The sequence below is a fragment of the Lagopus muta genome, chromosome 3 (genome assembly GCF_023343835.1).
Source record: "Lagopus muta isolate bLagMut1 chromosome 3, bLagMut1 primary, whole genome shotgun sequence".
In the NCBI taxonomy this organism is placed as follows: Eukaryota; Metazoa; Chordata; class Aves; order Galliformes; family Phasianidae; genus Lagopus; species Lagopus muta.
Genome location: NC_064435.1, coordinates 48,116,764 through 48,129,826, shown reverse-complemented (window position 1 = coordinate 48,129,826; position 13,063 = coordinate 48,116,764). Strand labels below are relative to the sequence as shown.

The 13,063-nt window shown below is 36.7% G+C and overlaps 1 protein-coding gene across 5 annotated transcripts in view; it reads left to right on the top strand.

The window, feature by feature from the left end:
* Nucleotides 1-13,063, top strand: part of MYOM1 (myomesin 1) — a 76,894-nt gene that overhangs the window by 15,694 nt on the left and 48,137 nt on the right. For all 5 annotated transcript variants that reach the window (XM_048939750.1, XM_048939749.1, XM_048939747.1 and 2 more), the window contains exons 4-10: nucleotides 899-1,109; nucleotides 2,574-2,731; nucleotides 6,600-6,692; nucleotides 7,560-7,648; nucleotides 7,760-7,822; nucleotides 9,458-9,622; nucleotides 9,995-10,156. In XM_048939750.1, coding sequence (XP_048795707.1) covers nucleotides 899-1,109; nucleotides 2,574-2,731; nucleotides 6,600-6,692; nucleotides 7,560-7,648; nucleotides 7,760-7,822; nucleotides 9,458-9,622; nucleotides 9,995-10,156 — 941 coding nt within the window. The remainder of the gene's footprint in view (nucleotides 1-898; nucleotides 1,110-2,573; nucleotides 2,732-6,599; nucleotides 6,693-7,559; nucleotides 7,649-7,759; nucleotides 7,823-9,457; nucleotides 9,623-9,994; nucleotides 10,157-13,063) is intronic.

Below are 13,063 nucleotides of genomic sequence, written 5' to 3'. Positions count from 1 at the left end.
GCAGGCCACGATGAAGTCTCCTCAGAGCCTTTCCTTCAAGCTGAACAAGCCCAACTTCCTCAGCCTGTATTTGTAGCAGAGATGTTCCAGCCCCCTGACCTAAAGTAAATAAAATCAGCAGAAAGGTAGCAATGTTTCTCCTTAGGTCAAGGAACTCTCACTGTATATGTATTACTATAGAATCTGTGATGTCCTGATGGTGTCAAAACACCATGACCCCAATAGTACTTCCATGTGTGCATCTGAAATTAGGATTGGAGCTGTTGGGAATACAAGTTCTTTGCATCCTAATTTGTAGAAATGTTTCAAGGAAATCCTTATTCATCTCCTTAAAAATGCTTGGAAGGTCAGTCATTCTGCAAACATTAAAGGATTGAATTTTTTATGAACAAAGAGAGCTTGTGTCATATATTCAGTGTTCTTCTATTAAAAATAAATTTTAAAAAGATCAGAAAGAAGAATATTGTTATACTGCTACAATTATCCTGTCCCCTTGATATTCTTACTACTAATGCTATGCCTGTAAATCACTGACCCTTGAGCCTAACAGATATGTGGATGTGCTTTAAACTCATCATTGTAGCAACAGAGATAATAATTGTTAAGTGGAAATTTTGCTTGGCATGTCTGTACAGAGGGGCACTGAAAATGGCCATGACTTAAAAGAGGGACTGAATACTCTGTCATTAATCACTACGCTTTCGTGTTTCTGCTTTGAATACCTTTGGTCTGTTACAAAAGTAATGATCTTCAAGGCAGAGATACGTTATGAAATACCTAATATGAAAGACCTTTAATATCCTCTGTAGTTGGCTGACTGAATATATGACTGAAAATATATGTGGAATATGTTCTCTGCATTTTCCAATATAATTCTGCTTTTTAAATCTTCTTTCAGTGAAGTAAATATCAGTGGGATCACAGATACAGAAGAAGAAAGAATTAAAGAGAGCGCTGCCTACGTTGCCAAAAGGAACCTCTTTGCGACCAGTGAAGGAGTTAGTGTCAGCAAGGTGGCCAAGTCTGTCTCTGAAGAGGAACATCACGAGAAAAAATCAAGGAAAGTAGCGATACGGGAGTCTGCAGAGCGTTTGGCCCTGAAGAAAACGGTAAAATAATAGAAGTGAACACGTAGGCAGTACTCAGTGCAGGTCTTCTTTGGTGTTTGTAAAGAGCCTCTCACATCACAGCCCTGATTTACACTACGAGCAATAGTGGTTATGTTAGTAAATCCCAAGGTATTTTCAATGAAAGTATTTTCAGTGACTTAAACTCTAGTTATCTTAGCACTGGGTGGTAAGAAAAGAGACATCAGGAACTGTAGTAATGTTGGGAGAGAGGGATTCAGAATGGAACAGGGGAATACTCTTTCTGCTGTGCTCACATCTGTGGAAGTGGCACAGCATCCCCCATCTGAACCACAAGGCAGTTTTTAGGCAGTACTTGGCGATAAGAAGGTGATGGGATAATTCCTGACATTTTATGGCCTGGGGACAAGCTTGTCCAAAGTTTATTACAGTGTTTTAATTACAGTGTGCAAATAAGGGAGGCAGTTGTCAGCATCTGGAACTGAATGTCTAATTCTGGGTAGATTTGATGCTTCTGCACAAATTGTTAAAAAAAGTAATCAGGTAGTAGTTATGAATATGTTATGACCAGAGTGGGAGTATGTATTAAATAGAAATACACGTTGTTTAGGTAATTTATTAATGTTCTATGCAGAAGAATTGGCAGTATGATCCTAAAATATCCTCATGATGTGAGGTTGGAAAGGCTGTAAACATTTGAAGGTTAAAAATGCAAAACCATCTTGAAAAACCGGGAAGCAGTGAAGGTGAACTGTTGTAACAAATAGAAATTGCTACACACAGAAGGAAAAGAATAAGCAAGAGGGGAATGCCTGGTCAGGTGCAAGTACCAAGGAATCTAGGAGTTATAATAGGTCACAAATTTAATATCAGTTAAAATCAGGATTCTATTGCATAAAAACAAATGCCATTCCAGAGTGTATTAACAAAATTATTGTCAATAAAACACAGGAGAAAATTGTTTAATTGTATTGGAAGCTGTTGGACCTCTGGTAATGCTTTGAAGAAAGCAAGATTTATAGTATATTAATAATTTTTTTTCTGGGTCTGAGAAGAGTCAGGTGGAATGGTTACCCAGGCATAATGGAAGATCCCACCAACAGGAAAGATTTGAGAGCAGGTCTGTCAGAGATGCTTCAGGCTTACATGACCTTGCATTAGAAAAGGAGTACAGAAGACATCTGAATTTCATTATTTCACCTTTCACTGTGTATATCAAAACCAAAATATAAACATGGAGCATTATTTTATTTGGGATCATTTTGAGGGGAAAATATAGTTAAACGAAATCTAGTTATTTTTAAATGATGAACTCTTGAATATAAAAACTTCTTTGTGTGTGTTCAAGAGAGATATATGCATTGAATATTCTTATCTGGATTTTAGATTGAAAATTGCTTTTTAAAAATTCAAAAACACTTTTTCAGTTATTAATGTCTTGCACTTGTAAATAATGAAGTTTATAATGAGATGTTTCTTTTCCAGCTAGAAGATACTCAGGCATTTCACAAAAAGTTGAATCAAGATAAACTTTTACATCCTCCTGAGTTTGTTATTGAACCTCGTTCTCACACTATCTGGGAAAAGCAAAATGTCAAATTTCATTGCACAGTGGCTGGCTGGCCAGTACCCCGTGTTACATGGTAAGTTTGTATCTCTGTCACTCAAAGTCACCCCAGTAAATGCAGCATATTTTGCAGTAAAATTACATTATGACTGAAAATACAGGTTTAGAGGCCACCCTAAGCCTTTCAAATCACGGTACAAAAACAAAGCAAAATACTAAGAGTATTTGGTAGCAACAATACATGCATATTTTTCATATAAACATCCAACATACACTTTCTGTCTTCTGATTAAGGAAAAATAGCAATGCAATTTATCATCGGTACTATCCATAAGAGAATGTTTTCCACATACTTGTCTTTAGTCCACCAGTGCCATTAAACAAAGCATTAACAAGATCTAGCTGCTTTACTGCTTGGCTATTGACCAGATGTAGTACTCAGCCTCCATGAAAATGAAATCTCATTACACCAACTGTTCATAGAGGTCGCATCCTGTTTATCTGAAGTGAAATGCTACGGATAGATGTGGGATTAGCCAAATCTTCTGAAATTTTGGAGTCTCCTGGAAGCTTTCCATTTACTAGATCTTTGGATTAAATCATTATTGTAAGAACTCCATATTTCATATCCATTCGTATCCATTATTTGTCATAGCTGAAGGTGCAATTTGACTCTTGAGTTAAAGTTTATCCTGAATGAAATTTAGTTTAACTTAATTAACAGTGACTTGTGAAGCTTTACAGTCTTGCTGTTTATTATGCTAATTTTTCTAATAACTTTTATGCCACGCAATCAAGTTGCTAAGACAATAGATAATAACTTTTCTTCAAACGTAAAATGAGATTTGGTACTCACTCTTTTATTTAAAAGATTCTTCTAGAATGTGTGTATAAACATATGGATGTGTACATAAAATGAACAACAAATAAGCCCATGCTCAGTATTAAGTATTAATTAGGAATGTGTCCTGTGAAGATTCTGTTTGTGGAGACAATGGAATACAGCTATTATATCATGGTGTCAAGTAATAATCATATTTTGTAATGAATTACTTGAGTTGCATAATGGAATCTGTGTTTATTTAGGTCTTAAAAATTTTAATTTCAGGACTTAACAAAAAGAGCCACTAAAAGGTACATTAATAGGACGGAGCTGATGCTCAGGAAGTTTTTCTTTAGACTAGGCAACCAATAGGTAGGCTCTTTACAGACCATATTTACAGTTGCTTAGGAGCTGTAAATGCACTATTTTTATGTTCCTCTTAAAGGAGGACAAATGCTTCAATTCTGGTCCCTGTTGAATATGAAGAATGTTCAGCTACATTTGTGGCTGTAATCCAGCTCTGTAACCTGAAGTTGACCAAGAAGTCAAGAGCAGGGCCATTTGCATTTTGCTTGAGATCCACCTTGTCCTGAAAACTGGCATGCTTACAAACCAAGCTTTCAGTTATTTGCCTTTGCTCTTGCTGTGAATCACCCTTTCATCTACATGCTAAATATGGATGGTAGAAATAATGCATTTTTTTATAATACACTTGAATTCTAAAGGGACTTTAGTTTGCCATGGGCTACTAATGGGAAAAATGAGTTCAACCCTTTCAGCAGGTGTCTTTGCTCAGAGTTACAGAACAGTACTGACCTGGTTCTGTCAGCTTGCATTCAGAATTTTTAACTAAATGTCAGTTGTATTTTCCAAAGAGTCATTCTTTGTATAAGCAATGAAGACCTTTTCATGTTGTGCATGATAAATTAGAAAGCTTCACGGACTTTCTCTAAAGAAAATCTTACTGTGTGTTGCAGCTGTCCTGGCTCCCTTAGAAAAAGCTAATGGAAAACCCAGGACATTTGAAACCAGTAGGAGAAAGCATAAACTATCAGTGCGTAATGACAGTGGGAGGTTGCAGTCCAACATTAGCTAATGACTTGGCTCTTCTGGAATCTGCGTTTCCAGAAATAACAAGTGGTCCTTCTAAGATGAGCACTATTCTTTCCATAGACAAATATAAATCAGCAAAAATTAAATCATTTTTAAAAGTAATTTGATAATGAACACAGATGAAGTCAAATTTTTCTCCTTGCTAGAGTAACTCAGCTAAAACTTAAAGCTGCACAGCACCACGTGCTACCAAATGCCTTCAGTTCCAACAGGATCCAAAGGATGCCCTTGGATCAAGTCCAGTCATGTTCTATAGGATTTCGCATTCACTAAAAAATACTAAGAATTGGTAACATTATTCTATTTTCTAAACTGTTTGACACAGGACGGAGAATATAAAGCTGCTCAGATGTTGCCAGTCCTGTGTGTGCCATTGTGCTGAAGAGTTGTGGCAGTTGGATTCACTTGTAGTGGAACAGTACTGTAGGTCAAGATAATGAAGTAGAAGATCTGTAATGAAGTCAAGTAGATCTGTGCATTTGGAGTCCAAAACAGAGGGTACTGCCCTGCATCAATTCCCTTTTCTTAGATGTTTTACTGAGAAAATGATTGGGATAACAATCATTGAGTGATTTTTACTCACTTTGGTGCTTGGATAAATCACAGTGTATTACACTGCTTAAATATTTATTGCCAGGGAAATATTCTTTATTCCACAATGCTGAATGTGCTATAAGGCAATGCTCAGCTTTAGAGATGAAACAATCTCATAGTATTTTTAGTAAAAAGTACAATTGTATGTTACTGATTTGTTTGGTGAAGTGGGGCATGCTATGGCAGCATACTGGTTCTCCATCCTAGTTGATAATTGTGAAATAAACTGGCATTTAAAATCAGAAATGAAGAAGCAAAACTCTTTGGCTGGCTATCTTTTATGACTTATGAAAATAAAGGTTTATTTGGGCTATATCAAAGTATGAAATGAAGATATTTATCATGTTTTGTATTTCCACTTCCCTCATCTACACAATATGGGGAAATCTATACTAAAGGGTCACACAATCTCAGAGCACATTCCTTCTTTACAGACTGCAAACCAAACCTAACACTGAATTGTATTCAGTACTTTTTAGTTTTATTAGACTCCTGTTGCCAGTTCACCCCATGTCACTACTACTCCCTCAAGATTTGAAGTTTTATGTAGTAACTTCATGTACTGTTCAGAATGAGTGACCTTTTAAGCAGTGGTTGCTGATGAAGAATCTAGTACTGAATTCTCCGTCTGTGAGTCTCATGCAGATGTTCAAATAAATTCTGAAATCAGCAGTCAGCTTGTTACTGATCAGTATTGGCTTATTCCTTCAAATTACTTGCCAGGAATTTTGACCTGTAAATTTTTCCTGGTACATACCTGTACCAGAAAATACTGATAGTATATGCATGTAAAAGAAGAGTTGGTTTTGGTATTACAGGTTTTGCTAGTTTGCACTTGCTGCTTTGCACTTTCTCTTGAAGACAATTTTTTTTTTTACCAGTCCAATTCTGTCTGCCTTGAGGATTACACACACACAAACACACACACACACACAAATAAAAAAACAAAACCATAAAATCAGTAATTTCTTAAATGGCATTTCTGTGAATATGCAGGTTTTAAAACTAGATCAAATAATCAAATATGCAACTCAAACCAAATATGCACAGTAGCTAGTAACCATGGACGCCACAGAATTTGTATTATTCACAATTCAGAAAACACTGAAACATTTCTTGTGTGAATTCTCCATTCTTTAACATGTAATAACCTGAAATTCATAGTAATATAAGCTTATTTTCATTTTGTTCAAGAACTATTTTTCCTTTAACAAGAAAATAAAATTCACATGGGGCAGGTGAAGGAGAAAGAGAGAAGTTAAGCTTCTAAAGATATGTCTTCCCAGGATAAGCTATAATTTATCTAGGAGAAATATGCAGAAATTGATTCAGTATTTCAAATACCATTTATGTGACCTTTTATAATAGGTATATTCTTCCACTTTTGGTGTACTGTTTCTTTGCTTTTCCGTAGGTACAAAAACAATGTCCCCATTGATGTACAGGCTCACCCTGGCAAATATACCATTGAAAATCGATATGGATTGCACTCCCTGGAGATCAGCACGTAAGGGAATGTTTTGACCATTTAACAAATAACTTAAACTGAAATGTTGCTATAGATTGAGACTTGCAGAATGGGACATATCTCTTGGGGATGAGAAGTATCAAGTTTGCACAACTGAGATTAACACTGTCTGTTAAATACTGAAGTAGTTCTGGTTTTCCTTAGTAGAAGGTATTGAATTTACCTAATTGAGTAATTGGTCTATATTATTCTGTTCGTGATTGACTCAGAAACATACTTTTTCCATTTGTCCTGCATAAGTACAGTTAAATATGAGAAAAATCTAGTTCAAGGTAAAAATATTAGCTAATGGTTTTCCAGGTATAGAAAGATCCTTACTGAAAAGAGGAATGGGACTGAGTTCTCACTTGTACACACACAAACACACTCAAAGACCTTTAGTAGTACTCCTCTTCCCGTTTGGAAATTTTTGCAGTAATATTCTGTCAAAAATCACTGACAATCAGCAATGATGTAGTTTTGACTATCTAGATAATATTTGGTGCCTTTTGAAAATATTGTATTTACTGTTTCTAGAGTTTCTGCATTAGGCATATCTCCACAGAAGAGAGTAAATTGGAGAAATCTTGGAGTTAATGGATGAGTGTTGTCAGATAATTTTTTTCCTACTGCTGCTGTAATCTTAATTTCAAATCTGAAAGAGTATTTAACATTAATTTTTTTTCATTGTTTTTTGAACATTGACAAAAACTTAATGTCCAGAACTAATCCAGTGTCCAGAGCACATCTCCCGTGCTTTTACTTATTTGTAGATTTTACCCAGATGCTTGAAGGCTTTCTGGGTCTAGAACAAAGGGTTTGCCAAATAGTTCTGGATGTCCAACCTAACCATTTCTATCATTTTAGATGTGATTTTGATGACATTGCTCAGTACCGGGCATCTGCTATGAATGTTAAAGGAGAAGTTTCGGCTTATGCTTCCCTTGTGGTAAAGAGTAGGTTTGCAAAATATTTCTTTTTTTTTAATGCATATTTCCATTTCTGTGGCTCAGGGAGCCTTTACCCCTCAGTGATAGTGACTGCTCTTTTTCTCTTTGTGCATTCAGGGTACAAAGGAGAAATTGATGCCAGTCATTTGCATGCTGGGACGTTTTCCATGCCTCTGAGCCGTAAGTTGCCATACATGCTTGTTTGACACATTCACTTGAGGCAGTGACATCATGACAAATGAATAGGCAGAATATTTTGTAACATTATTTGAAAAAAGAGCAGGTCATCTTTAGGTATGAGCTCTTCCATTGCAGATGTGTTAATCTAATTTGCTGGGGGAAATGACATTGCCTTCTAGGTCTGTGGCTATTTGTTCACACAAGAAGCATCATTTTAGTATTGCACTTGGCTGTGAAATAATATCTGTCAAAAAGAGAGACAGTTCACTTCTTGCAATACGTAAAAACATCTCCAGGAAAAAAGGGTTAGGGGGTGCATGTGTGTCAGTACACAGCTGACTTAATAGATTTTCTCTGCTGCTATGTGAATTGCGTGTGGTACAATTGCGCATAGCCAGGAGCAAATCTGAATACATTGGCCGTATCAAGTTAAAAAAAAAATCATTGTTGTTTTTGTCTTTTTTTTTGTTTGTTTTACCTGAGCATCTAGCTCAGAAGAGCTAGAAATCTAGAAATCAGTTTGAAGTGATTTACAGTATTGCATGAATGCATGAATCAGAAATGAAAAGAAAATCCAACAATTTATGTATGCTGAGTGACATAAGGGCCCTAAGCCCTTATTGCAGCAACACAAGTAGGATGAGGGATGTGCTGCAGAGGTATACGAGAAGCCCTTTATTTACTAAAGCTCTGAAATAACAGAAGAAAGGTCACTGATAACATTACAAAACACAAGGCCGTGAGTTTCCAATATTATTTGGAATTTATCATTTGGTAATGGAAGTGAAAGATATCAATGTGTTTGTGTGCATTGTTCACAGGAAGACTGTGAGCTACTAGCATAGGGAAGTTGTAGAAAAGGAAAAAATGACCCTAAATGTTATCAGCAGAACTGTTTTCAGGAGAATGATGAAAGCACCTATGCCGGACATAGGTATAAAGCACATAGGATATTCTGTCTCAAATCTAGCTGTAGATATCCCTGTTCATTGCAGGGGAGTTGGACTAAATGACCTTTAAAGGTCTCTTCCAACTCGAACATTTCTGTTGTTCAGGTTACACAACATCAGGAAAGGTAAATTCAGGAATAAGCACAGGCCACCTGAAAGCCCAAGGGAGTGGAGAGCTCATTTTTATTTTAGAAGTTCATTAAAAAGATCTACTTAGGCTAAAAATATGAAAGCTGAGTGGACACATAACTGTCCAGAGATGGAGCAAAGACTTAAAGAGGGAAATGAAAAAGGAGTATACACTGAAGATAATTTGACCTGAATAAATCAGTAGTCATAAATAGAAGTAAGTTTAAATTACAAGCATGCACATTATGATAAAATGATAAAACACCAAATCTGAAATTTTGGAAATTCTGGAATGAAATTCTGAAGGAGCTTTTCCCTGAAAAACTGAACTGGAGTTTTATGAATAAAGAAAAAGCTGTTTCCCTGTGATATGTACGTGCCTGGATTATGTGACCCTGCAATACACTCTGAATATGGATAATGAATATATGCTATTTCTGTTCATATCTTAAACTTTACCTGAGCTTGTATTTATAATCAGTGGGCACTACTGCTTACTACTCTTATCATGAAATAAAAGAATAAGTAAGCAGCCAGACTTTTTTCCCTTGTACAGTTGGTGTTACCCCACATGGCTTCGCTTCCAGGTTCGAAATCAAATTTATTGACAAGTTTGAGGTAACGTTTGGGAGAGAAGGAGAGACGATGAGTCTGGGCTGCACGGTTGTCATCAGTCCTGATATCAAGCGCTTCAAACCAGAAATCGAGTGGTACCGCAATGGTGAGAACTTTCGACAAAAAGAAATATAAATTTGTTCAATGTAAATGACTTTTAACTTTTTTTTTCTTTTGTAAGCTTAAATACTAAAAACATTTCATCAGCTCTAACTTCTCTGTGACACATCAACATAGTCTCTGTAGCTTTTCCTATTTATTACATTTCTTAAGTAATTACACAAGGCTGTTGTGCAGTAGCCAACAAAAAACTTACATTCTAAAGTTAAACTCTGAGAGCAAAGTTGGCTTTCAGCTATGACTGTCTTTGAAGATAGAAAATTGAACAGTAGGGATGGTCTCTTGTGTATTTCCCAATCTATTTCAAGCTATACACAGCATTCAGCTAATTCTCATTACAAAATTCTCTGATTTCTAGGTGTTCTTATTACACCATCCAAATGGGTCCAGATGCACTGGACTGGGGAGAGAGCTTCGTTAACACTGACTCATGCGAACAAGGAAGATGAAGGTCTTTACACTCTGCGTGTTGTGATGGGAGAATACTATGAAGAGTACAGTGGTTATGTCTTTGTTCGAGGTAAGATACTGCTTATGAACCACATCACTGGAGAAGTGAGGAAAACCTTTTGGCAAAGTAAATCTCAGTCATTTTAGGTGTTTATTTCCAATTTGTATATATTTTCTTTTACATAATACAATAGCTTACATAAAATGAATTATAGTAATTTATATAATATTTTTATACAATTGATTTTAGCATTACAGCTTCCAAGTGTTATCTTTGCAAAAACTGAGTATTCCTCAAGCTTTGGTGTCACATTTTAGAAAGCTTGTAAACCATATTGGCATTTTGGAGATCAGATTTTTGTTGTTGATGTAACTTCACCCTTTCCCAGCTTCAGCTTGTGAACAGTACTTAACATAATTCAAAAAATGATAATTCTATAAAGTAACTTTAAAATGTATTTTTGTAACCATCTCGCACTTGCTGAACTGCAGATGAAGATTTTTCTGCTTCAACTGAGAGGTTTTCACTAATGCACAATGCTCAAAAAAAAGTACAGTAGAAGGGAAATATAGAGATCACCACCTGGAGAAGAACCACCACATGCACCATTACAGACTGGGGACTGACTCTTTGGAAAGCAGCTTTGCAGAAAAGGGTCTTGGGATCATAGTAGGGTGAACATGAACCAGCAATGTGTCCTTGTGGCAAATGCCAGTGATATTCTGAGCTGCATTAGGAACAAGGTCACCAACAGGTGGAGGGAGTTGATCCTTCCCTTCTGCTCATCACTGGTAAGACATGTTTGGAGTGCCAGGTCTAGTTCTGGACTCCCAGTACAAGAGAGACATGGACATACTGGAGAAGGTCCAGTGAAGGGTTGCAAAGTGAAAGGAATGTCCTACATGTGAGGAGAGGCTGAGAGAGCTGTGTCTGTTCTTTTTGGGATTGAGAGGGATCAAAGGTTATCTCATCAATGTGTACAGATGCCTAATAGGAGGAGTAATGAGTACAGAGTGAGACACTTTTGTGGTACCCAGACAGGACAAGAGACAATGAACGAAATGGAAAAGTCCATTTCAACATTTCAAATTTAAGAAAACACTTTTTTACTATGATGGCTGTTGAATACTGGTACAAGTTGCCTGGAGAGGCTGTGGAGAAGATATTCTTGAAGATATTCAAAGCCCAACTAGACACAATCCTGGACCATTGCTCTGAGTGTCTCTTCTGGAACAGGGATGGGACCTGATGGACACAGAAGGCTCTACCAGCCTCACCCTTCTGTGATTCTGTAAGGAAAAGCAGAAAATGTGACTCCTTAATTTAGGTACAGGATTAAAATGTCATTCCTCTGGGTGTTGTTTGCTTGTACCATGAAAAACTTCCTTGTATTTCTATTGGAGCAAGTATTTCTTTAAGAAGAGCAGTGGCTTATCAGGTTACGTGCTGACTCTATATCTGTCCCAGCTGCTAAAAGCAGCTGAAGCATGTAATGCTAATTCAAAAGACTCTGGAAATCTTTGGCTCTGAGAATGTGTTCAGAGTGGTAACATGTTCCCAAGTTTAGCAAAGCTGTGTGAGATAACAGCCTGCTTGGAAAATATAACTGAATCAAATGTTTTTGTCGCCCGAGGAAAGAGTTTGCTGGAATGTGTGTGTGAGACTGAGCAACAAGGAGAAGAATTAGGGATTGTTTTCCTTGCCTGGTTTTAAAACTGGGCTACCATATAAATAAATGATTAACTTCATTCCTGCTACATCTTCTAGCACTTACAGCAATGAAAATATGACCTGACTGTGAACCAGCTGCCCCTTTCACAATAGTATCTCAGTAGCCAACTGGTGTACTTGCCAAATTCTAATTAGATTAATTATATTCTACTTACATTCTCTGCACAGCCTCATTTGGCCAGCCTACTTCTCACTGCTCCTCCTAATTTGTAGACAAGTTCAGTACAAACTCTTAGCTAGCTGCTGAAGTGCATCACATGTAGAAATCCTCCTGCATTGATGGAGGTGAGCAGGGTGCTCATCAGGCTCGTAACACCAGGACTTGGCAGGTTCAGAGAAAATGGGTTCCTCTTACCATGGTTACAGGTCAGCATTCATCAGCAAGCAGCCGGGGATGAAATCCTAGCACCAGTGAGACTGATGAGCAATGCTGATTGTCCCAGCTATTTCCTAGTCTGTCTTGGAAAGAAACTGTGATGTCTCATGTTCTATCAAGCATGAGATATAGATAATTATAATTCTGTAATTCGTAGGGAGATTATTGAAGATATGTTGTTATTACACTTAATGTTCTTATTATTTTGCTATGTTAAATGCATTGGTTACTCTATGCATTTTAAAAACTATACCGAGTTAGCTGTAGTTAGAAACTGAACTCAAAAACTTTGGCACAGCTTCAAAAATTCTATGTAATGCAACTATGCCTAAAAGGGAAGATACAGGGAGGAGTGTTTGTTTGTTTTTTCTCTGAAGACTACTGCTTTATTTAATCAAGCATGATAAACACTCATATACAGCATTTATTTCTGAAAGCCAAAAGCAGAAAAAACTGGAATTGGCATAACTTGTAATACAGAATCCTGTAGCACCCTGAAGCATCAAACATTTGTAAAAGTATGGGGTTTAGATGGAATGCAAGAACAGCATTTGTTAGCAAAACATTTTTCTTTAGATATGTACAGCTGTCTTGTCTTAAGTCAGATTGTCTTTAGAAGTAGTGAGGCTTGAACGTTACTTGTGACTGTAGAAACTCTGCTCTATAGAGAAAAGATCTCTCTTCTTTAAAAATCTTTCATATAATCTTTTTGCAAGAGTTATTTTGCCCTACAAGAAAATTGCTACATCACTCAAGCTGAATTATGACTGTGTAAACAGAGTATTTACCAGTTCCCAGCACTATGCTCTGATTTTTAAGCTTTGGGTAAGATTTGTCTGGAAGCTGATGTTAGAGTCTGGGCCCTTTGA